General features: G+C 48.0%; 1 protein-coding gene across 1 annotated transcript in view; it reads right to left on the reverse strand.

The window, feature by feature from the left end:
- SYNE3 (spectrin repeat containing nuclear envelope family member 3) overlaps positions 1–23971 on the reverse strand; it is a 121529-nt gene that overhangs the window by 5764 nt on the left and 91794 nt on the right. The window contains exons 14-17 of the mRNA XM_029073189.2: positions 23674–23803; positions 21084–21233; positions 19082–19231; positions 16120–16158 (exon numbers count right to left, since the gene is read on the reverse strand). Coding sequence (XP_028929022.1) covers positions 16120–16158; positions 19082–19231; positions 21084–21233; positions 23674–23803 — 469 coding nt within the window. The remainder of the gene's footprint in view (positions 1–16119; positions 16159–19081; positions 19232–21083; positions 21234–23673; positions 23804–23971) is intronic.

Genomic DNA, 23971 nt, shown 5'->3' on the forward strand with positions numbered 1-23971 from the left:
GATGGAGTCTGGGGGCCACAGTGCAAGGTTAAGCGGCAGGCGCCAGCCTCTCGGACCGAGGGATCGTTTGCAAAGCCCCACGTTGGTTCAAAGTCGGCCAACACTTCCAGAGTGAATTTTAGTTTTGGCAATCTGTTTGGCTTCCTCTGGCTCCTTTCAAAAAGTGCCAATCCAACCTCAGAGTTGGTTTTCCTATCCTCTCTTTCAGCTGGAACTCCCGGGGAGGCAGGCTTACATTTCTGCCATTATTCTTCCAGAGGACTTTTCAGGGCATCCAAGGGCTCAGTCACTCTGGATGTGGGCTATGACTCTCTGGCTCTAGACTGTAAGCTCGATGTGGGCAGGGAATATTGCTGTTATATTATTCCACTGTACTCTCCCAAGTGCTTATCCTCCCAGCCACCTGTGTATCAAACAAAAACTCCCCACCATCGATTTTAGATCACTCAATCACCTTGCCCCTTCTTATCCACCTCACCACTCTCCTACTGTATCCCGGCCCGCACACTTTGTTCCTCCAATGCTAATCTTCTCGCCGTCTCAAGATCTCACCTATCTGGCTGCTGACCTCTCACCTGCATCTTCCTCCGGCCTGGATCGCCTTTCCCCCCCATATCAGACAGATAATTGCTCTCCCCCCACTTCAAAGCATTATTCAAGGCACATCTCTTCCAAGAAGGTTTCCCTGATTAAGCCCTCCTCTCCTCTTCTCCCACTCCCTTCTTTGTCACCCTGGCTTGCTCCCTTCATTCATCCTCCTTCTCATCTCCACAGCACATGAATATATCTGTAATTTATTTATTTATGTACATTAATGTCTCTCTCCCCCCTAGACTGTGAGCTCGTCAGTTCTACAGCTCTACGGCTTCACCGTAGTCGGGGGCGCCCAACCCACCTGATTGAGTGGCGGGGTCCAGGTCAACCAGGTGGCCCGCCGGGGGGGCAGGTCGACCATTAGCACAGTGCTTTGCACAGAGTAAGTGCTCAATAACTATGACTGACTGAATGACTGGGTCTGCCTCAGTCATTTGGTGTCTCAGTTCCCAGATTACTCTCCTGTGAAGGCCGCTGGACTTGAGGAAAATTGCTAAGGGCTGTTGGGATGGCCAGCTTGCTTTTTTCTCCCTTCTCCATGGTCCTGGATGGAGCCCTCCCACGAAAGCAATGTGTCTGACCAAATCTAAGGCCCCTTTGAAGTGGGAAGTGGAAAAGACAGGTTGCCTTCAAACCGGCAAATGCAATGACAACCACAACCGCGATATTTGATAAGCACTTACCATGCCAAGCACCATGCTAAGCGCTAGGGAAGGTAGATACAAGGTAGCCCAGTTGTATATGATCCCTATCCCACGTGAGGCTCACAAGCTAAAGGAGTACAGATATTGAATCCCCCTTTTACAGATGAGGAGAGGACACAGGCATGGGGAATTGAAGTGACTTGCCCAAAAGGCCTGATGCCTTATGTTAGGGATAATCCCCCAGACCCAACACCTGGGATCAGAGCCGCGGGTGGAACGGATCCGGCAGATCCACCGGACCCCTGCTCTGGCCACCTGAGAGCTAGAGACGGTGAGGATCAAAGGCCCCGCTTGAAGCTTTTTAAGCTTATACGTTACCTATTGGCCCCATCTATATGCCCTCTGAGCAGCGGTCATATTTTTTTTTAAACAGTATTTGTTAAGTGCTTACCACATGCCAGTAACTGAACTAGGTGCTGGGGTAAATACAAACTAAGCAGGTTCACAGAGTGCACAATCTAGTGAGTAGACCGCAGGCTTGGGAATCAGGAGGACTGAGTTTTAATCCTGGCTCTGCCACTTGTCTGCTGTGTGACCTTGGGCAAGTCACTTTGCTTTTCTGTGCCTCAGTTACCTCATCGGTAAAATGGGGATGAAAACTATAAGCCTCATGGGGGACAGGGACTGTGTTCAACCCAATTTGCCTGTATAAACCCCAGCGCTTGATACAGTGCCGGGCACATGGTAAGCGCTTAACAAATACCACAATTATTAGTTTGTCCCACCTGGGGCTCACGGTCTTCATCTCCGCTTTACAGATGAGGTCACTAAGGCACAGAGAAGTTAAATGACTTGCCCAAGGTCACACAGCAGACAGGTGGCAGAGCAGGGATTAAAACCCAGGTTCTTCTGACGCCCACACCCATGCTCTATCCGCTAGGCAATACTGCCAGCATATGGTGATTTGACAACTCATTTCCTACCTGATGCCCTCTCATTGCCACACCGTGGTAACAGGGAGGTGCTTCTTGTGGGCAGGGAACATGTCTAATATCTTTGTTACACTGTAATCTCCCAAGCTCTTAGTACAGTGCTCTGTACTCAGAAAGTGCTCAATAAACAGTCAATATAGCAAACTAACAGAAATAAAATTCTTAGTGGTACAGTCTATTACTCTTCTGCGTATCAGCATTAGTATGAGCTGGGGCATAAAATTGAAAGCCTGTACGACATTCATATTTATCTGGCTCGGGGAATGAGTCTCTTAAATCACTAGTGAGGGTGGGACTTAAACCCTGTTCTTTCTTCAGGATAAATCCCTCGCCCGAAAATAAAGACAGGCTGTGCTGTCTTTTGGAACTCGAGAGGTTTGCTAAATGCAACCTGTCACCTCCTCTGTATCAGAATCACCACCTCACCACACCAGGAAGGAGGCACTGAACTATCTGAACCAGCTGCTCTGAGGTGTAGAGAAAGAGTGGACGTTTAAAGGAATCTTCTGAAAAAACAACGCAGTCGTTGAGCTGGTCCAGGCCCTCGGCTTCCTTCTTTAAAAGTCTTCATCACTATCCGGGGGGAACCGAGGACGTTCACCCTTCGGTGAATTTTCAACAAGATTGGCAGGGCTTTCCCTGTGAATGTGTCAAGACTGAATTTTCTGAAGGAATCAAGGGAAAAGCAGAGAGCCGGGATACAGAAAGGAGTCAGATTTGTTGAGAATTTGTAATGGGCCATCTAGATGCAACAGTCCCTTGTGAGGAAGGATGGATTTTTCTACCAGTCGTGTCCCCCCCACCCCGCTGGTTGGTGATTGTGACACCCTTCTAAGGCAGACTCTGTCATAGACAATTGGATGTTTTGGCTGCCCTGCAGGGGAGTGTGAGAAGAGGCAAAAGAGTTGTGAGAGCGGAACCAGAGTAACTTGCAAAACAACAAAGAGCTTTGATATTAGGGGGTGGGCAGAGCTGACAGGCATCGGGGTTTGGCAAAATGTCTGAGGCGATTTTTCAAACATGCTGGGTTTTGGAAAAATCCAAAACACATTTTGCCAAGCGCCTTTCTCCTTAAATTTTGGCATTTCAAGGAAAATTTAATCCATCTGTTTTTGATTCATTTACACTTAACTCATCAAAATGCTGTTTTGCAAAGGCTCTCTGATGTCAAAAAGTCTTCTCAGCCTTTTTGGGTCCTAAAACCAGGAAGTTATATTTTGCCAGCATTAAATGCAATCCAAACAGTTCAAATTCAGATCTAGTCAGAACAGATGAACTTTGAGGGGGCGGGGGTAAAGGGCGTCCAAAAATCTGGCCAAATTCATCCTCTCACTCCTCACTGAGCTCTCACCGGAGTGACTGAGAAAAGACAGACTTACAAACACTATGTGCAAATCGAATGTTTCAGAACCGAAAGGAGGATACACGTGAAGATTGCTTTTCCTTGCTGGAATTAGAGAGCAAGTGGGACTCGGACATCTTTAAACCAAATTCACCAGACTGAGGGGGCTTAAGTGCAGCTGAAATGGGCTTAGTACAGGCTGAAATGGGCTTAGCGCAGCAGCGACCGAAAGACCCTGTGGTAAAGCCTCAGATGAAGTGCCAGAGCTGTGGACTTCTGGGGAGTGAATTGTGGCAGGCAGATGGACCTGGTGAGCTGCAGTCTGGTATGAGATGGCTCTTCCGAAACAAAGGGAATATACCTACCAACTCTGTTGTATTGTATTCTCCCAAGCACTTTCAGTAAGTAACCACTCAATAAATGCCTCTGACTGAAGATCGAAAATATTTCAAAGAAGCATCGAAAACAAGTACCAGGCACTGCAAATAGCAAAACAAATGGCCACGTTCATCATCATAATAAAAGTAATAATAAAAATAATAATAATACTTTGCTTGTATTTGCGTAGTGCTTTTATTTCCCAAAATGCTTTTTTATCAGTTACCTCTTTTATCCTCACATCACTGTGAAGTAGGGAGAGGTGGGTATTTTTACCCTTATTTTAGAGATGAGGAAACTGATGCCTAGAGAGGTTAAGTGACTTGTCCAAGGTCACTCGGTAGGGCAGTGGCCGAGCTGGAACTAGAACACAAGTTTCCTGACTCTCAGCCCCATGCTCTCTCCCAATAGATTTCACCATGAAGGAAAGGCATATGTTTCCAGCCACGGCCACATATATGGATACAGTTCACCAACAGTAGGGTCACCTTCCTTCATGAAGGGCAGTCTCACACAGACGTATCACCTCGATGAACACACTCTGAGGCAGCATGATCTGGAAAATGATTAGCATTGAAAGGAGACAAGACTCTGACTAGGCAAGGCAATAACCCATTAACTTGCATCCCCAAGGGCTTAATACAGTGTCTGCTACACAGTAAATGCTTAAATACCATTGAAACAACAAAAAAGGTTATCGAACACTCTCCCTGGCCTATACCAATCAACCAGTTTCATTCACTGAGCATTTACTGTGTGCAGAGAACCGTACGAAGCGCTTGGGAGAGTACAACAGAGTTGCTAGACACGTTCCCTGCCCACAGTGAGTTAACAGCTACAGGATCCTAACCCAATAATAATGATCAAAATAATAATCTTCACCATAATTGTGGTATTTGGGTGTTCAGGTGCACACAGAGCCAACACAGTCTGGGCAGACACCACTTAGAGGGCAGCACCAAGCCATTTCACCAAGATTGACAACAAGTAGATGCAAATATTGAACAAGGAGTGACCCAGACGATGTATGATGTGTCCTGGACAAAATTTTGGCCAACTGAAGAAGTTCAGGAAGAAGAAATTCACTCCCCATGTTACAGTCTGAAAATACAAACCTCCACATCATGCGCGCATGAGTGGGTATTTGACTGGGTGTGTGGGTCTTCACGTACACACCCATATCAAGAATGGACAATTAATTTCACTTCCACCTTTCGTTTGTGAAGGTGATTCCGAAACTGCTTTCAGGAGGTAAAAAGACCATTTCCATTCCAGGACAGGGAAGTGGGGGAAGAGGGGGATGAGAGTGGGAGAGAGTGAAAAATTTGTGAGAGAGAGGAGGAAGAGGGAGCAGTTACTGCAAAGCTAAAGAGGAATTTTAAGAGCACAGCAACAATATAGGGTTTCCTACCATTCAACTCCTGAGACACATTAGGCCACAACCCTACTTCTGTCATCCTTTGGAGGATGTTCATGTCATAGAACACCAGGTATGTTCTTTATACTAGCAGATACGCTGAAATGCTGCTGCAGCCTTGGAACTAATTCCCTAAATTCTCCCCATCCTCAACAATGCATCTCCAGGTAAACAAGGGCATTCCAGCCAACTCAGTTATCACAGAGGGTGACCTTTAGTTTTCAGATATCAACAACAATTGCGGTATTTGTTAAGTGCTCCTATGTACCAAGCACTGTGTAAAGCACCGAGGGAGATACACACCATGCAGATCAGATACGGTCCCCGTCCCACGGGGGATCGAAACTGAGGAACGAAGAACTGAAGCGACTTGCCAAAGATCACACAGGGTTAGGGAAGGAGGATGGAGCTCTCCATCACCTTGCATCCTCCTACCTCACCTCCCTTCTCTCCTCCTACCGCCCAGCCCGGACACTCCACTCCTCTGCTGCTCACCTCCTCACTGTGCCTCGTTCTCGCCCGTCCCGCCATCGACCCCGGCCCATGTCCTACCTCTGACCTGGAATGCCCTCCCCCCTCACATCTGCCAAACTAACTCTCTTCCCCTCTTCAAAGCCCTACTGAGAACTCACTTCCTCCAGGAGGCCTTCCCAGACTGAGCTCTCCCTTTCCCTCTGCTCCTCCTCCCCTCCCCATTGCCCCTACTCCCTCCCTCTGCTCCACCCGCCTCCCCTCCCCACAGCACTTGTACATATTTGCATATATTTATTGCTCTATTTTATTAATGACGTGCATTTATCTATGGTTCTGTTTAGCTATTTTGATGATAGCGATGCCTGTCTACTTGTTTTGTTTTGTTGTCTGTCTCCCCCTTCTAGACGGTGAGACTGTTGTTGGGTAGGGATTGTCTCTATTGCCGAATTGTACTTTCCAAGCACTTAGTACAGTGCTCTGCACACAGTAAGTGCTCAATAAATACGACCGAATAAATGAATGAATGAATGAATGAATGAATGGAGGTGAGAGTAGGAGTCAGGCAAGAGGGGAAATTGGAAAGCTTTAGTGAGGTATTCATTCATTCAATCATTTACTGGGCAGTTACTGTGTGCAGAGCACTGTACTAAGTGTTTGGGAGAGTACAACAATAAACAGACATATTCTCTGCCCACAACAAGCTTACAGTCTAGAGGCAAGCTTATCCATTGCAACACCACCCAGGCCTCACGCCATCTTCTCTTACAGCTAACGTGAGACTGGTATCGAAGAGTTACCTCTACCTCAGGCCTGGGAGAACTCAAGGAAGCTGAAGGGTCTGTCAAGGAAAGAGTTTTGCAGGCGGCTTCCCAAAAGTTCTACGGAAGCAGGAAGGGCTCGACTCATTCCTGCAGTTGGAGGGAAGCCCCGAAATAATGATCTCTTCCAAATGATAACCCTCATTATATCCTAAAGTGCCAGAACTGGTGCCAGAGGTGGATGCGGAGGGGAGGATGGGTGGGACCCTGGAGTCCCGGAGGACGGTCCTCCCAGAGAGGAAGCCGGGCTGCACTAACTCCCTGCTCTCTGAGCCGATTCACCACCCACTGCCGCCTGGTGCTCTTGAGCCAGCTAACGCGTCTCGTACGAGTGAGCGGTTTAATCCCGTAGAGTAATTCCGCTCACCCTGGCTCATGGCAGGCTCAAACTCAGTAATAACCCTTGGCATTTTTACAGTGCTTTTCATTTTCAGAGAGCTTTGCAAGCATTAGCTAATTAATCTCGAGGCATTACTGTTTCACATCAGTCCCTTTATGTCGCTGCGGTTCGGATTTTTTTCCGAGATACGTCTTCATCTGCAATTATCCAGGGTGCAGCAAGGATGACTTTTTTTTTCCTTTGTTTGTTTGTTGGCTGGTTTGTCATTATTTTCCACTTTGATATCATGAGTCTGTCTTCAGTGGCCTGCCTTCTGAGAAATGTAGAACATTTAGGATTTCAACCAGTATGCTATTTTTGATCCATCAGAATCTTCCAGATAAATTGCTTGTTTGAGGCTTGTTCCTAAAATAAGCCAAAGGAATATCCTGGTGGATTCCATCGTGGATTGAAATTCTGACTCTGGGTAGATCCTACTTTATAAACTACAACAGTTAATGCTGGTGGGTTGAACCACCGCTGAAAAGCTCCTTCAGAAAGCTACTTACATGGCTTTCCGGCTTAAGCATTTCTAGGTATCTCAGACTCCCTTTGCTTCCTAGGACATTTGATCCACTTCAAACATACAAGGAGCACATCCCATTTGGGGAAATTCCAAAAGAGAGGACAAGCTTCAGGCTAGTTCTTGAGAGCCATGGTCCTCATCTTCCCCATCTTCTCATTTTTCCTCCCCTCCCCTCCACTTCCCTATCTCCACTGACCACATCTTTATCCCCCCTCCCTTAGCCCCACAGCATTTACGTGCGTATCCACAATTTATTTATTTATATTAATGTCTGCCTCCCCCCCTAGACTGTAAGCTCGTTGTGGGCAGGGAACGTTTCTATCAACTCTGTTGTAGTGTACTCTCCCAAGCGCTTAGTCGAGTGGTCTGCACACAGACAGCGCTCAAAAAATACCATCGATGGATTGACTGACCACCAATCTCCCTGTCACTGGGACCTTCGTGGACTCCGTAAACTCTTTCGTCTCTCATCCACTCTACTGTCCAAATCTGCCAACTCCTCTTCCGAAACAATTCGCCGATCCGCCCCTCCCTTCCCCCAGTGTAGCCGCTTCCCTGCTTCAAGCACTCGTTGCATCGCCATCGGAGGCAAAGAAGTGAGGTCACTTGCCCAAGGTCACACAGCAGACAAGAGGCGGAGCCGGGATTACAACCCGTGACCTGCTGACTCCCAGACCCGTGCTCTATCCACTAGGCCATGCTGCTTCCCTTCTCAAATCCACCAAGCCACAACCCTCTCCGTCTTCAAAATCTTCCTAAAAACACTTCCTCCGGCAAGACTTCCCCAATTAATTATCGGTACTCCGATTCTTATCAACCCTTACGTATTCATGTCCACCCTTAATATGGTGAATATTTCGCATATGCGATATTTCTATGTGGCTCCCGGTTAGAGCGTAGTTTCCTTATGGACAGGGAATGTGCCTAGGGCATCTCTGTACTGTCTCCCACTTCACTGCGTTGCAGTCAGGAGGAGTTCAATACGAGCCATTATTACCACTACCGCTGTCATTGCAAGATGCTCCGTTAAAAGAAGCAGGGGCGCAGAACGGTCTGGTGGAAAGAGCAAAGACCTGAGAGTTGAAGAAAGTGGGTCCTAACCCAGCTTTGCCACTTGCCTGCTGGATGATCTTAGGCAAGTCACTTAAACATCTCTGGGCTTCAGTTTCCTCATTCGTAAAATTCATTCGTTCATTCAATAGTATTTATTGAGCGCTAACTCTGTGCAGAGCACTGTACTAAGCGCTTGGAATGTACAAGTCGGTAACGGATAGAGACAGTCCCTGCCCTGTGACGGGCTCGCGGTCTAATCGGGGGAGACGGACAGACGAGAACAATGGCAATAAATAATGGGGATTGAATACCCATTCTCCTTCTTATTTAGACTGTGAGCCTGTGTCGGACTGTATCCGACCTGACCAACTCTTTGTCAAGTCCTTGGCACGTAGTAAACACCGAGCTATTATTCTTAGTAATAGTATTAGTATTAATACTACTCATAACAACAAAAATAGTAGATTATAACAAAGTCCAGGGCTCTCGGTGAATATGACTTCCAAGGCCCTAGGCAGGCCTGACAGACTGCAGCCCTGCTCAGAAGCAAACTTCCTGTTTGCCTCAAACAAAAAGGAACTCCGGCTACTAAATACCAGTGAAATGGGCCAATGAAACTCTCCCTCGCGTGAATAATAATAACGTTGGTATTTGTTAAGCGTTTACTATGTGCAGAGCACTGTTCTAAGCGCTGGGGTAGATACAGGGTAATCAGGTTGCCCCACATGAGGCTCACAGTCTTCATCCCCGTTTTACAGATGAGGTAACTGAGGCCCAGAGAAGTGAAGTGACTTGCCCGCAGTCAAACAGCTGCCCGAGTGGCAGATCCGGGATTCGAACCCATGACCTCTGACTCCCAAGCCCGGGCTCTTTCCACTGAGCCACGCTGCTTCTCGAAGGACCGATGCCAAACAACTGCAACTGGTCAGCAAGCAGTCCTGAACCACCGGGAGAGGGAAGGATCCAACTGAGTTAATTATAATAACAACTCTGGTATTTGTCAAACACTTACTATGTGCCAAGCACTGGTCTAAGCACTGGGGTAGATACAAGCTAATCAGGTTGGACACAGTCCCTGTCCCACGTGAGGTTTACAGTCTTAATCCCCATTTTACAGACCAGGTAACAGGCACAGGGAAGTTAAGTGTCTTGCCCAAAATCACACAGCAGACATGTGGCCGAGCCGGAATTAGAACCCACATCCTCTGACTCCTGGCCCGTGCTCTTTCCACTGGGCAACACTGCTTCTGCCCTGTCTTCTCTGCAAACTGTTTCACAGGATGGGGTCCCTCAGAGATTATCGTGAATTATTAGGGGCTCACACATCCGTAGCCTGAGAGAAACTACCCCTGGCCGAGGAGAAATTGGACTCCGGGCATATTAGAACCTAAATATTAGGACCATTCATTCAATAGTATTTACTGAGCGCTTACTATGTGCAGAGCACTGTACTAAGCGCTCGGAATGAACAAGTCGGCAAACAGATCACAGATCACGTCCCTGAACATCACTCTCCTACTTCTCCCAGAGAATGGTCCTCACTGACATCAGACATTATAATAATAGAAATAATAATTTTGGTATTGTACCAGGCGTGGCTTAGTGGAAAGAGCCAGGGCTTGAGAGTCAGAGGTTCTAATCCCGCTCGGCCGCTTGTCAGCTGGGTGACCTTGGGTAAGTCGCTTGACTTCTCTGTGCCTCAGTTACCTCACCTGTAAAATGGGGACGAAGGCTGTGAGCCCTACGTGGGGCAACCTGATTACCTTGTATCCACCCCAGCGCTTAGAACAGTGCTTGGCACATAGTAAGCGCTTAACAAACACCAACATTATTCTACAAGCTAATCGGGTTGGACGCACTCCCTGTCCCACATGAGGTTCACACTCGTAATCCCCATTTTAAAGATGAGGTCGCTGAGGCACCGGGAAGCTGAGGCACGGTCACACGGCAGACGAATGGCGGAGCCGGGATTAGAACCAGGAATTTATGAAGCAGTCACCGACCCCAAGCCAGGCATACGTTTAGCTTGTCCTGTGAACCACTGAAACTGATAAGGGAGCGGGGAAAGTCTTTTGAAAGTCACTCCGTTACGTGAAATCTGAGGGCGGGGCACATTTTAAGGACTGGTGGGCCCTTCTGCGGGACAAATGATCTGGGGGGGTTAAAACTTGACTGTGAAGCTGGTTAGACCTGAGAGACACCAGCTCCTGGCCAAAAAGATGGGCACAGACTGAAGGTTGGGGGAGAGAGAAGAGTGAGGTAATTTAATTAACAAGTTGTTTACCTTACGGTCCATTGCTTGGGCCTCTGCATTAGGTCACTAAGATCCTTCCTGACAGCTGGTTTTGTAGCTGGAGCTATTCAGCACGTGATGAGGATTTCAGAGGTTGGACCTCAAGACTCGCAATTGGGCCAGGATGTCAGCCAATCCGTGACACCACATCCATGAGGTGAACTCTGGTGCCTGGGCACCTCTCGTTAATTGGAGTCGAGGATGGGTTTCAAAATTAGCAGCCCCTGATAATTGGTTACGGTTCTGCAGAACGCGCTGACACGAAAAGACAGGGCAAACGTTCCCGAAAGTACTCAGTCATCTTCAAACCTGGTCCCCTCACACTGAGAATCAGCGTGGCTTAGGGGAAAGAGCACGGGCTTGGGAGTCTGAGGACGTGGGTTCTAATCCCAGCTCCGCCACTTGTCTGCTGCGTGGCCCTGAGCAAACCATCTAACTTCTCTGTCCCTCAGTAACCTCATCTGTAAAATGGGGATCAAGACTGTGAGCCCCATGTGGGACAACCCGATTATACTGCAACTACCCCTGCGCTTAGGACAGTGGTCGGTATAGAGTAAGCGCTTAACAGATACCATAATTATCGTTATTATTATCTGCCCCAGCAGGATGTGCAAATTGGAAATCCAATCAATACGGAGATCGAGTATCTAATTCCTTTTGGAAAGCAGCGAGGATTGGGAGCCGGAAATGTGCCCCAAAGGTTCCAGGATTCACTGATGGGAGGCAGAGTGACCTCATGGAAAGGGCTTAAGGCCGAAGGTCAACAGACCCTGATATGTGAACTGCTGCATGGCCTTGGGCAAGCAAACAGTATGGCCCAGTGGGTAGAGCACAGGCCCGGAGACGGAAGGACATGGTTCTAATCTCGGATCCACCGCTCGCCCGCTGTGTGAACTTGGACAAGTCACTTGACTTTCCTGTGCCTCACTTACCTCATCTGTAAAATGGAGATTAAGAACGTGAGCCCCATGTGGGACAGGGACTGTGTCCAACCTGATTCCCTTTGATCCACAGCCTCGGTGGGGACTATCTTGAAACCCTTTCTCCCAGGGGATGGCAGGAGGATAACGAGATGGCCCGCCCTGGCAGGGCTGCGTTGCTGGGTTCTCTGACTCCTCTGCCACCGGACGTGCGTAGACACACCGCGGTTTCAGTTGTCCCGAGAGCACAGTGAACCTCAGAGGTGTCAGGGTAGGTCACTGCATTTTGGAAAATGTAAATCCTACCCGGGACACCCAGGGTAGGACTTACTTTTGTGTGTGTTTGTGTTTGTTTGCGTGTACGTACCCGGGAAGCCCTCCAGATCAGAAACCATCCCAGTCCTATATGAGGTAGGCGATGCAAGAGACTAGGTATTTAATCCTCATTTTACAGATGAAGAAACTGAGGCGCAGAATCTAAGTAATAATAATTGATAATAGTAATAATTATTGTACTTGTTACACGCTTATTATGTACCAAGCACTGTTCTAAGCATTGGGGGAGATATAAGTTAATCAGTTTGGACCCAGTCCCTGTCCCACCAGGGGCTCACACTCTTATCCCCATTTCCAGATGAGGTAACTGAGGCACAGAGAAGTGAAGTCACACAGCAGAGCGGTGGCAGAGCCAGGAGCAGAATCCAGGTCTTTCTGACCCCCTGGCCCGTGCTCTATCTACTAGGCCATGCTGCTTCTCTAAGCGATCTGCTCGCGGTCATACAGCGGGCAAGTGCAGCGTGGCTCGGCGGAAAGAGCACGGGCTTGGGAGTCAGAGGTCATGGGTTCGAATCCCGGCTCGGCCACTCGGCAGCCGGGTGACTTTGGGCAAGTCACTTCACTTCTCGGTGCCTCCGTGACCTCATCTGTAAAATGGGGATGAAGACCGGGAGCCCCACGTGGGACAACCTGATTCCCCTGTGTCTACCCCAGCGCTTAGAACGGTGCTCGGCACGTAGTAAGCGCTTAACAGATACCAACATTATTAAGTGACTCCGAGGCCTCAGCTCTTCGCATGCCCTGGAACCCCCAAGTCACCTGGGTTCTCAGCAGAATCCACCAGTGACGGCAGACGGCCTCTCCTTTCGGGCCCAACAGTAAGCCAGGAGGGCTGCCTGCATGAGGAGGAGCGGGGGAGGCTGTGGGAGCTCGTGACCAAGGACTGTTTCTCAGAACTGGTGAGGCGCCCGGAGGCTGCCCCGATCAGGGACTGTTTAGCAGCTATATTTTTCACGGTCGATATTTTTATTGTGCAATTTTAACTTGCCTTCACTGACTTCGCATTATAGAGAGCTGTTATTCGTCTGTCCCCTTGTGTGCCACGGTCTGGGTCTGAATTTGATTTTCTTGCAATTTCCCCAGTGCTTAGTACTGGGCCTTACACACTGTAAGCACCTAATAAATGGGGTAATAATCGTACTAATAATAATCTGACATTTCTCCCCCCCAAACCACCATTTCCCAGTTTGCAAAGAGTAAAACCACTCAAAAGCACAGTCCCCGAAGTCCATGGAGAACACGATAAAACTTCCTTCGTTATTACTCATCAACGGAGCAACGGGTACCCCATCTCCTAGGTTACTGATAATAGTAATGATAACAATAGTACTAACTGTGGTATTTGCTAAGCCCTTACTATGTGCCGAGCACTGCACTAAGCGCTGAGGTAGAAACAAGATAATCGGTCCCACACGGGGCTCACAGACTGAGTAGGAGGGAGAACAGGTATCGAGTCCCCATTTTGCACATGAGGGAACTGAGGCACAGAGAAATGAAGTGACTTGCGCTGCAGTCAAGTGGGGAAGCCAGGATTAATAATGTTGGTATCTGTTAAGCGCTTACTAGGTGCAGAGCACTGTTCTAAGCGCTGGAGGAGACCCAGGGTCATCAGGTTGTCCCACGTGGGGCTCCCGGTCTTCATCCCCATTTTACAGATGAGGGAAACGGAGGCACAGAGAAGTGAAGTGACTTGACCACAGTCACAGTCACACAGTCACAGTCCCACAGCTGACAAGTGGCGGAGCGGGGATTCGAACCCACGGCCCCTGACTCCCAAGGCCGGGCTCTTTCCACTGAGCCACGCTGTTTCTCTAGTGTGGCCTACTGGAAAGAGCATGGACCTGCGAGTCAGAAGACCTGGGTTCTAATCCTGCCTTGGCCACTTGCTTGCTGCGTGACCTTGGGCAAGTCACTTCACTTCTCCGTGCCTTCGTTCCCTCATCTGCAAAACGGGGTTTCGATGCCTGTTCTCCCTCCTATTGAGACTGTGAGCTGCATGTGGGATTTGACCATCTTGCATCTACCCCAGCACTTAGTGCAGGGCTTGGCACAGAGTAAGGTGTTTCACAAATACCACAGCTATCATTACTTTCATTAAACGGATTGGCAAAAGGCAGTACCACCACCGATCTCTGCCCTTGGGCACCCCGCACAGCTACCGCAGCGTGGCTCAGCGGAAAGAGCCCGGGCTTTGGAGTCAGAGGTCATGGGTTCGAATCCCGGCTCTGCCACTTGTCAGCTGTGGGACTGTGGGCAGGTCACTTCGCTTCTCTCGGCCTCAGTTCCCTCATCTGTAAAATGGGGATTAACTGTGAGCCTCACGTGGGACAACCTGATGACCCTGTCTCTCCCCCAGCGCTTAGAACAGTGCTCTGCACGTAGTAAGCGCTTAACAAATACCAACATTATTAAGTCACTTCACTTCTCTGTGCCCTGGTTCCCTCATCTGTAAAATGGGGATTAAGACTGTGAGCCTCAGGTGGGACAACCTGATGACCCTGTATCCCCCCCCCAGCGCTTAGCACAGTGCTCTGCACGTAGTAAGCGCTCAACAAACACCAACATTATTAAGTCACTTCACTTCTCTGTGCCTCATTTACCTCATCTGTAAAATGGGGATTAAGACTGTGAGCCTCAGGTGGGACAACCTGATGACCCTGTATCCCCCCCCCCAGCGCTTAGCACAGTGCTCTGCACGTAGTAAGCGCTTAACAAACACCAACATTATTACTTAACCTCTCTGTGCCTCAGTTACCTCATCTGTAAAATGGGGATTAAGACTGTGAGCCTCACGTGGGACCACCTGATGACCCTGTATCTACCCCAGCGCTTAGCACAGTGCTCTGCACACAGTAAGCGCTTAACAAATACCAACATTATTATTTCTGGACAAGCTCCAGGCAGATGAAGTTTTAGGAGACCAAAAGACCTCATTCCAAGTTTACTCCCCAGAGCTAACCACGAATGAACTTGAGCTCTCACCCCCTAAGGACTTAGGGCATCACCCCAACCCATATCCTCCACACCCCTCTCCCCCCACCATCAGAACTATGTACCTGAATTTACACTCATTTGCTTCCCCTTACCTCTCTTTCATTTTAAGTGTCTAACCTGCTTAATGATAAGATTTTGGAAGGCAGGGATTGTGTCTACTTACTCTATTCTACTCTCCCAAGTGTTCAGTACAGTGATAATAATAATAATGTTGGTATCTGTTAAGCGCTTACTATGTGCCGAGCACTGTTCCAGGCGCTGGGGTAGACACAGGGGAATCAGGCTGTCCCACGCGGGGCTCACGGTCTTCATCCCCATTTTTCAGATGAGGTCACTGAGGCACCGAGAAGTGAAGTGACTTGCCCAAAGTCACCGAGCTGACAAGTGGCCGGGCCGGCATTCGAACCCATGACCACTGACTCCAAAGCCCGGGCTCCTTCCACTGAGCCACGCTGCTTCTTCATTCAATTAACGCCAGGGATTGATTGAGATTCTTTCAGTCCTCCGAAAGAACCCAGGAGTCAGGCTGACAAGTCCAGCATGATTTTGGAGGTTGCGGCGAGGTATGTAAACATTCACAACACGTATAAAACTGTAAATTCTCAACCGAGCAGCCCGTGAGGGGCTGGAATCTGGCATGTGTGAAAATCACCTTCAAGATATCTTCCCCAGGTTCCAACCAGCTCAGAATTCAAATGACCTCCCATCATTAGATAAACAATGGGCTGCTAATGCCCAATACGGGGAAAGGGAACGAAGAATTTGTTTTACTTGGAAAGAAAATTGCTTCCCAGCTTGAAGTCGATGGTGTTTTACAGACTTGTTTTCCCCCTAATTCAGTTTGATAAAACTCATCTCCAAGAATTTAAAAAGTCGAAAAGCGAGAAAGGAAAAACAAAACAAGTTCAACTGCAGAGGGGCAATCATCCCATCCTGCTTCTGGCAGGCAAACACCGTACCTTTCTGAATCCGGCTGAGCCCTCCGAAGAGTTGTGAATCTGTTAAAAAAAAAAGAGAGAGAGAGAGAGCGGAAGACAAAGTGTATGGAACCTCAACGCGGACAGGATCTAAAATGGAATATTCATTTTGTCAGGGGGGTGTTTCTTTAAAAAATATTCTGGTCGTCTGGGCAGACTGAGCCTGCAGGTGATTCGGTTTAATGAGCTTTTTAACTCACATCGGGCACACGGCCTAGTTGGGTTCTGTTTTCTCGTGATTTCAGTCAAGAAGTAAGCCGGCATAGCCTTGATTGTGCTGACACCTACTGGCTCCCTACATTTTAGAGAGCGGATTTGTTTAAAAGAGTGGATTTGTTCACTGATGAAGAAACAAGGGATGAGCCTCGTTCCTCAGGCTTCAGGCCCGAGCACTGAGGAATGGCTTAGAGTGTTAGAGGCCCCCGCAGCACCATTCACACGCTCCCGTCTCTGCCAGTCATGTCCCCCCTGGAGCCCCGAGTGCCACAAAGGAGAAGGAAGGTAGGGGTGCTGCAGCTGCAGAGTGCCTATGCCGTCTCTGCGCACACTTGCCAGCCTCAGGCAGACCCTGGACTAGAACCCAGGTCTCTGATTTCCAGGGTGGTTCTTTATCCACTGGACCCAATCAATCAACGATAGTTACTGTGAGCTTACTTTGTGAAAGGCACTACACTAATTGCTTGGGAGGGTACAACGCAACAATACAACCAATCAATGGTATTTATTGCGAGCTTACTGTGTGCAGGGCACTATACTAATTGCTTGGGAGAGTACAACACAACAACAGACACATTCCCTGCCCTCAGTGAACTTACCATCTAGAGGACCAACGGTCAGGACTTATTTCACGCTTTCAGCCAGACCCCTGCTCTCCCCACCTTAAGGTCACGTCTCCTCCAAGAGGCCTTCGGGGATTAAGCCCTCTTTCCCCACCTTTTTTCTGCGTTGTTGGATATGTACGGCTGTATCTATGTCCTCTGGGCACACGGTATCCCCCCCATTCTCAGCCCCACGGCACTTGAGTACGTATCCGTAATTTATTTATATTAATGTCTGTCTCCCCCTCTAGACTGTAAGCTCACTGTGGACAGGATACGTGTCTACCAAAGGATTGTACTTTCCCAAGTACTTTTAGTACACTGCTCTACACCCAGGAAGCGTTCAATGAATACCATTGATTGATTGTTTTGAAAAAAAAAAAATCAAAAAACATCTCAGGAAAAACTACTATTTGAGACTGTGGTAAGTTCTTGTCTTATCCACTGATAGAAACCATTCTGTAATCAATCATATCTGAGTGCTTGCTGTGTGCAGAGAAACGTACTAAGCGCTTGGGAGACTATAACGTAATATAACAGACACCTTCTGCACTTATAAAACACATCCCGTACTTACAGAACACAAAACCTTCCTCCCACAAACCTCTCTCTGAGTATGATTGACAGGGGCTACTAGAGTTCCCGGAAAGGGACTTACTTTATCTCCTTGGAGGAAGATTCCAATTCTTCCTCCACCTCCCTGCCTCCTTCCTCTCTCTACTCATTAAGCCAGGGCAGGCTTGGAAACCTTCATAAGGATGGCGGTATTCGTTGGGCATCCGTGGCGTGCCCAGCACCGTGCTGTACACGAGACAGTAAGGTTGCATGTGGTCCCTGTCCTCTCTCGTTCACATGAGGTCTGGACCTGACGAACGCCCTCCCCCCTGCCACCCCCAAACGATGACTCCCGCGGTATTTATGGGCATATCTTTATTCTGAGTTGCTGCTGCCTATAATTTATTTCGATGCAGACTGAGAATTCCTTGAGGGCAGGGTTTGTGTCCACCAACTCTATTGATTATACTCTGCCAAGCACTTAGCACCGTGCTCCGCACAGAGTAAACACTCAATAAATACTACTGATTGACCAATATTAGCCTTTATAAATAGCCCCGTTCTGGGTCTGACCTCTCAGGCTCTATCCTGCACGTCTCTCGCTAGTTAATTCCAAATGCCTGTTCTCCTTCCTCCTCAGAGCCATTGAGCTCCATAAGGGACAAGAACTGTGTCTGACCTGATTATTGGGTATCGATTTGGTATCTTATTGAAAGCACGTCCTCCAAGTAGTCTTTTCTGACTAAGCCCTCCTCACCTCTTCTCCCACCCTCTCCCTGACTTGCTCCCTTTATTCATTCCTCCTCCTAGTCCCAAGGCACTTCTGAATATATCTGTAAATTTTTATTTATTTATTTATGTATATTAACATCTGTCTCCCCCTCTAGACTGTGAGCTCGTTGTGGACAATGAATGCTTCTGTTTATTGTTATACTGTAATAATAATAATAATGTTGGTATCTGTTAAGCGCTTACTATGTGCAGAGCACTGTTCGAAGCGCTGGGGGAGATACAGGGAAATCAGGTTGTCCCACGTGAGGCTCACGGTCTTCATCCCCATTTTACAGATGAGGTAAGTGAGGCACAGAGAAGTTAAGTGACTTGCCCACAGTCACACAGCTGACAAGTGGCAGAGCTGGGATACGAACCCACGACCTCTGACTTCCAAGCCCGGGCTCTTTCCACTCAGCCACGCTGCTTCTCTGTACTCTCCCTAGCTCTTAGTTCAGTGCTTTGCACACAGTAAGCGTTCAATGAATACTATTTAATGTCTACCCCAGTATTAAGCAGATAGTAAGCTCTTAAATGCTGCAATGACAACAATAATTATCCTATAACAATGATCATTACAAACATTATGGTCATTATACACGCTATAAATATATTACAATTTATGATTACGTGAATTATGAAATTTGTGTATAATAGAGACTGCTATATTCTATATTATCAATGGTATGATAAATATAATGATAATATAATCATAAGGCTAATGATAATTGTCACTATTATTCCTGGTAAGCCCCGCCGGGTCTCTTCAGCATCAGGGTCTCACTGGACCGGGTACCTACCGGCAGGTGGATGGAGTCAGTGAGTTTGGATTTGTAAAGCATCCAGCGATAGCGGACATCCTCCAAGTCTTCAGAGTTCCCTTTGGTGGACTGAAGATGAAGGAGATTTTCGAAGAGGTCCTGTCCTTCGGGGATTCGGGACTGCAACTCCTGGCGGGGAAGACAAAAAGTCACCCACGTGGGTTATACAGCTGCCTTCCAAGCACCAAAATTGGGATTCTTTACCCTATTCCCTGCCAGATGTGAACATCAAATCTCCCTTCCCATCCATAAAATCGGTGAGAGCTAATAATGTGTTCTCCATCTTACTGGGTTGTGGCTAAGAGTGACTGAGTCTATGAAGTGTTTAAACTCCCGAAAGAAACACGTTCTAGATTAATAAAGGGATCCTACAACAAAGATTCTTCTAAAGGCCATTACAGAGGATTGACAGGCATCTGCAGTATTTTGCTCCACTCACTCTTCTATCTGGGGGTTTTACCACTGATGTGCTAATGCACTGATGATGAGTGAATGTGCATGGTTATTTCCGAGCATACCAGGACGGACCAAGAACAAGTCTTTAAGAATGGCCTTTAAGAAGCTGGAAAATGCATTTCATTCCTCCTCATTCCTGTCCAATGGGTTCAAAACCACAAAACTAAAAATAAATCCAACTGGGAGTCACTCCAGAGCCTCTAGCTCCTTGCCAAGCCCATGTGCTCCAGCAAGTAGGAGGATGGTGTCCATGAGCCCAGTTTCCTGGAGAGAGGGTGCTTCCAGAAAGCCGGCATTGTGGTATAACGCAATTCACCTACGTCTTGGGATCCTGCTAGGATTCATTCATTCAATCGCATTTACTGAGCACTTACTGTGTGCAGAGCACTTGTATTAAGCGCTTGGAAAGTACAATTCGGCAGCTTATAGAAACAATCCCTACCCAACAACGGGCTCATGGTCTAAAAGACAGGCTCACAGATGTAGGTCTTGGAATCCCAAATCTCCCTGGAAAATATTCCAGGGAGGGAAGGGGTTAGGACTTCTCCCCTGCCCTTCCTCCTTTTCCCCCAATCGCTTTCCTGAGTCGGAAATGTCACATTACTCCTCCGTGAGGCTTCGGTCTATCTGGTTCCTGCTCGGACAGGCAGCAAGGAGATGCAGCGGTCAGGGAAAGGTATGAGGGAAGAGCAACCACAGGATGTGGGCCAGTTTAAAAATACACCCACACTACAAAATGCAATCCTTCAGAGGCTCGCCGAATACCAGGGTTTACCCGAGTCACACTGTAACCCAGCCCTCGGGCCATTCACCCTGAGGAACACTGCCGATAATTATCTGTCACACTGATGTCTACGATGAAGAAGAAACCCAAAGAGGAGGGCCTGTGCCTTGAGAGACCGAGAGGAGAAAAGCAACTGAATGCCTAGACCAAAGCAGAGAATCAGCATGGCCTAGGGGAAAGAGCACAGCCCTGGAGTCAGAGGACCTAGATTCTAATCCTGGCTCTGTCGCGTACCTTCTCTATGACCTTGGGCAAGTCATGTCACTTCTCTGTGACTCAGTTCCCTCAACTGCAAAATGGGGATTCGATACCTGTTCCCCTTCCTACTTAGACTGTGAGCTCCATGTGGGACCTGATTATCTTATATCTACCCCAGGGCTTGGTACAGTGTTTGGCACATAGTAAGCATTTAAATACCACAATTATAATAACACAGTAATAATAATAATAATACGTTGTGATTAGAAGGGTGTGCTGTAGGAACAGCTATAAGGAAGCCTAGGCATAACAGCAGAATGGGCAACTTTCCAAGAGAGTTTCATAACTTCCCATTGCTCCTCTTCCTTTCTGAAAAAAACTCTTCCCGGGTATTTGGAAAGACAGGTCTGGGAGAGTATTTTTATCCCAAGGCCTTCGAGAGAAGGCAGGAAAACCAAGAATATGGCTAATTTTCTCTGCAGGATATTATATTTTTCCCATCACGGACTCCTCAGAGAAAAGACCGGTGCTGAGGATACGCACCTGCAGCTTGCTTTTTCTTGCTTTCACATCCTCTGGGGTGGGAACTTTCACCTCGATAATTCTGGCCAGTTTAGCATTTTCCACTTGCAACCACTGTTCAAACTTTTCCAGGCCGGAATTGAAATCTCCTTCTCCATCACGCAATTCTCCCTGCATTAAAGATTAAAGAAGAAGAGTGAAAAGAGATTCCCTCTGGTTACAAAGGCTGAGGAAGGACAGGTGAGGGATCTTTTTTTTTTTTGGTATATATTAAGCACTTCCTATGTGCCAGGCACTCTAATATACTCTGGGGTATGTACAAGCAAATTGGGTTGGACACAGTCCCTGTCCCACGTGGGGCTCGTGTGCTCAATCACCATCAGAACCCAGGTCTTCTGACGCTTCGGCCCATGATCTTTCCACTAGGCCACAATACTCCTCACTCGTGAACCTGGACTTTAAGGAAAGAGCTAGAATAGCCTTGACCACTCCACATCAATGCTATTGGAAAATTAAAGACACGTGGGGTTGGGGAGACTGCTGGGTGTCTTCTTGAGCCAATCTAAAGAAGTTATGGGCCCAGAATAGTGGATGTTTGGTAAATCCCCCGACGCCAAAGTTCTCCTTCTACCCACACTCACTCCCGGAGCAGGTGTGTTGGGAGTACTTCACTGGCCACACAGAGGGAATCTATCCCTGCATTTAGTGATAATGTATTTGTTAAGCACTTACTCTGTGCAGAGCACTGTTCTAAGCACTGGGGTAGATACAGGGTAATCAAGTTGTCCCTCGTGAGGCTCCCAGTCTTAATCCCCACTTTACAGATGAGGTAACTGAGGCACAGAGAAGTTAAGTGACTTGCCCACAGTCCCACAGCTGACAGGTGGCCGAGCCGGGATTCGAACCCATGACCTCTGACTCCCAAGCCCTTGCTCTTTCCACTGAGCCATGCTGCTTCTCTACAGTGCCAGGAACACAGGAAGTGCTTAACAAATCCCATAAAGGAAAAAGAAACAAGGGGGAGCAAAGGAGGGGATGAAATGTGACACGAGAGTGAAAAACAGTATAGTATGGCCTCGTGGAAAGAGGGCAGATCTGGGAGTTAGAGGACCTGGGTCCTAATCCCGGCTCCGCCACTCATCTGCTGCATTGCCTCAAGTGACTTGTCCAACTTTTCTATGCCTCAGTTTCCTCATCTGTAAAATGGGGGTTCAATTCCTTTTCTCCCTCCAATTTTCACTGTGAGCCCATGTGGGATGGGGCCTGTGTCCAACCTGATCTAACTGTATCTACTCCAGTGTATAGAATAATGATAATAATGTTGGTATTTGTTAAGCGCTTACTATGTGCAGAGCACTGTTCTAAGCGCTGGGGTAAACACAGGGGAATCAGGTTGTCCCACGTGGGGCTCACAGTCTTCATCCCCATTTTACAGATGAGGGAACTGAGGCACAGAGAAGTGAAGTGACTTGCCCACAGTCACACAGCTGACAAGTGGCAGAGCTGGGATTTGAACTCATGAGCCCTGACTCCAAAGCCCGTGCTCTTTCCACTGCGCCACGCTAGAACACTACTCGATAGATAGTAAGCATATAACAAATACAATAATGATGATGATAGGAATAATAACAATTATAATTCAAATGGGATAGGGGAAGGTGTATGGATAGGTCAAGTTGCCCTCCAATGTCTCCCAGTAGGCAACATCTGAGTTTGTTCAACACCTAAAATGGACCCGGGGCCAGCCCATAGTTAATAACTATCATCATAATAATTGTGGTATTTAAGTGCTTACTATGTGCCAAGCACTGGTCTAAGCGCTGGAGTCGATACAAGGCCATCAGGTTGTCCCACGTGTGGCTCAGTCTTAAGCCCCATTTTATAGATGAGGTAACAGAGGCACAGAGAAGTTAAGTGGCTTGCCCAAGGTCACACGGCTGACAAGCGGCAGACCCAGAATTAGAACCCACACCCCCTGACTCCCAAGCCCGTGCTCTTTCCACTAAGCAGCAGAAGCAGCGTGGCTCAGTGGAAAGAGCCCGGGTTTAGGAGTCAGAACTCATGGGTTCGAATCCCGGCTCTGCCACTTGTCAGCTGTGTGACTGTGGGCGAGTCACTTCACTTCTCTGTGCCTCAGTTACCTGGAAAATGGGGATGAAGACTGTGAGCCTCACGTGGGACAACCTGATGATCCCGTATCTCCCCCAGTGCTTAGAACGGTGCTCGGCACATAGTAAGCGCTTAACAAATACCACCATCATTATGATCCTGTCTCTCCCCCAGCGCTTAGAACAGTGCCTGGCACGTAGTAGGCACTTAAACACCAACATTATTATTACTAAGCCACGCTACTTCTCCAAGTAGCTTCTCTAAGTTAAGTAGCCAAAATTCGGATTTTGAAGAGGAAGTGCCTCCATGGCTTGCCAAGCTGTGACATTCTGAGCCCTTCCAAACCTTAACCAGGACACCGGTCCTTTAAAAAACTAAACGGCAAAAACAAACAACAAAATGACGGCTGGGGCAATCAAGGGGGGACGGGGAGCGGATCTGCATGCTCTGGGAAGCCCGCCGCCCCCTGTTTCGTCTCTTGGGGAGGGAGCCCAATCCTCACCCAGCCATAATGCCCATCAACGGCATTCCCTGCATGCCTGAAGGAGCCGGGTTTCGGGTTGTGGTTTGTCATCACTTTTTTCTTCCCTGAGTCGGCATTCACTCTTTTCAGCTGCCAGCTTCTGACGAGGCTGGAAAACACAAAGGAACACAATCGGTAAACAATGATCTCTAATAATCTCTAGGTTAACCCAGACTCGAAGCACTTCTCTTAGAGAGCCTTTGGCCACAGCGTCTACTCTCTGCACACTCAGCAGTAGCCATGTCGATTTAATTGTTAATTGTTAATTGGGGTATTT

This window comes from Ornithorhynchus anatinus, chromosome 1 (assembly GCF_004115215.2).
Source record: "Ornithorhynchus anatinus isolate Pmale09 chromosome 1, mOrnAna1.pri.v4, whole genome shotgun sequence".
NCBI classification, from domain to species: Eukaryota; Metazoa; Chordata; class Mammalia; order Monotremata; family Ornithorhynchidae; genus Ornithorhynchus; species Ornithorhynchus anatinus.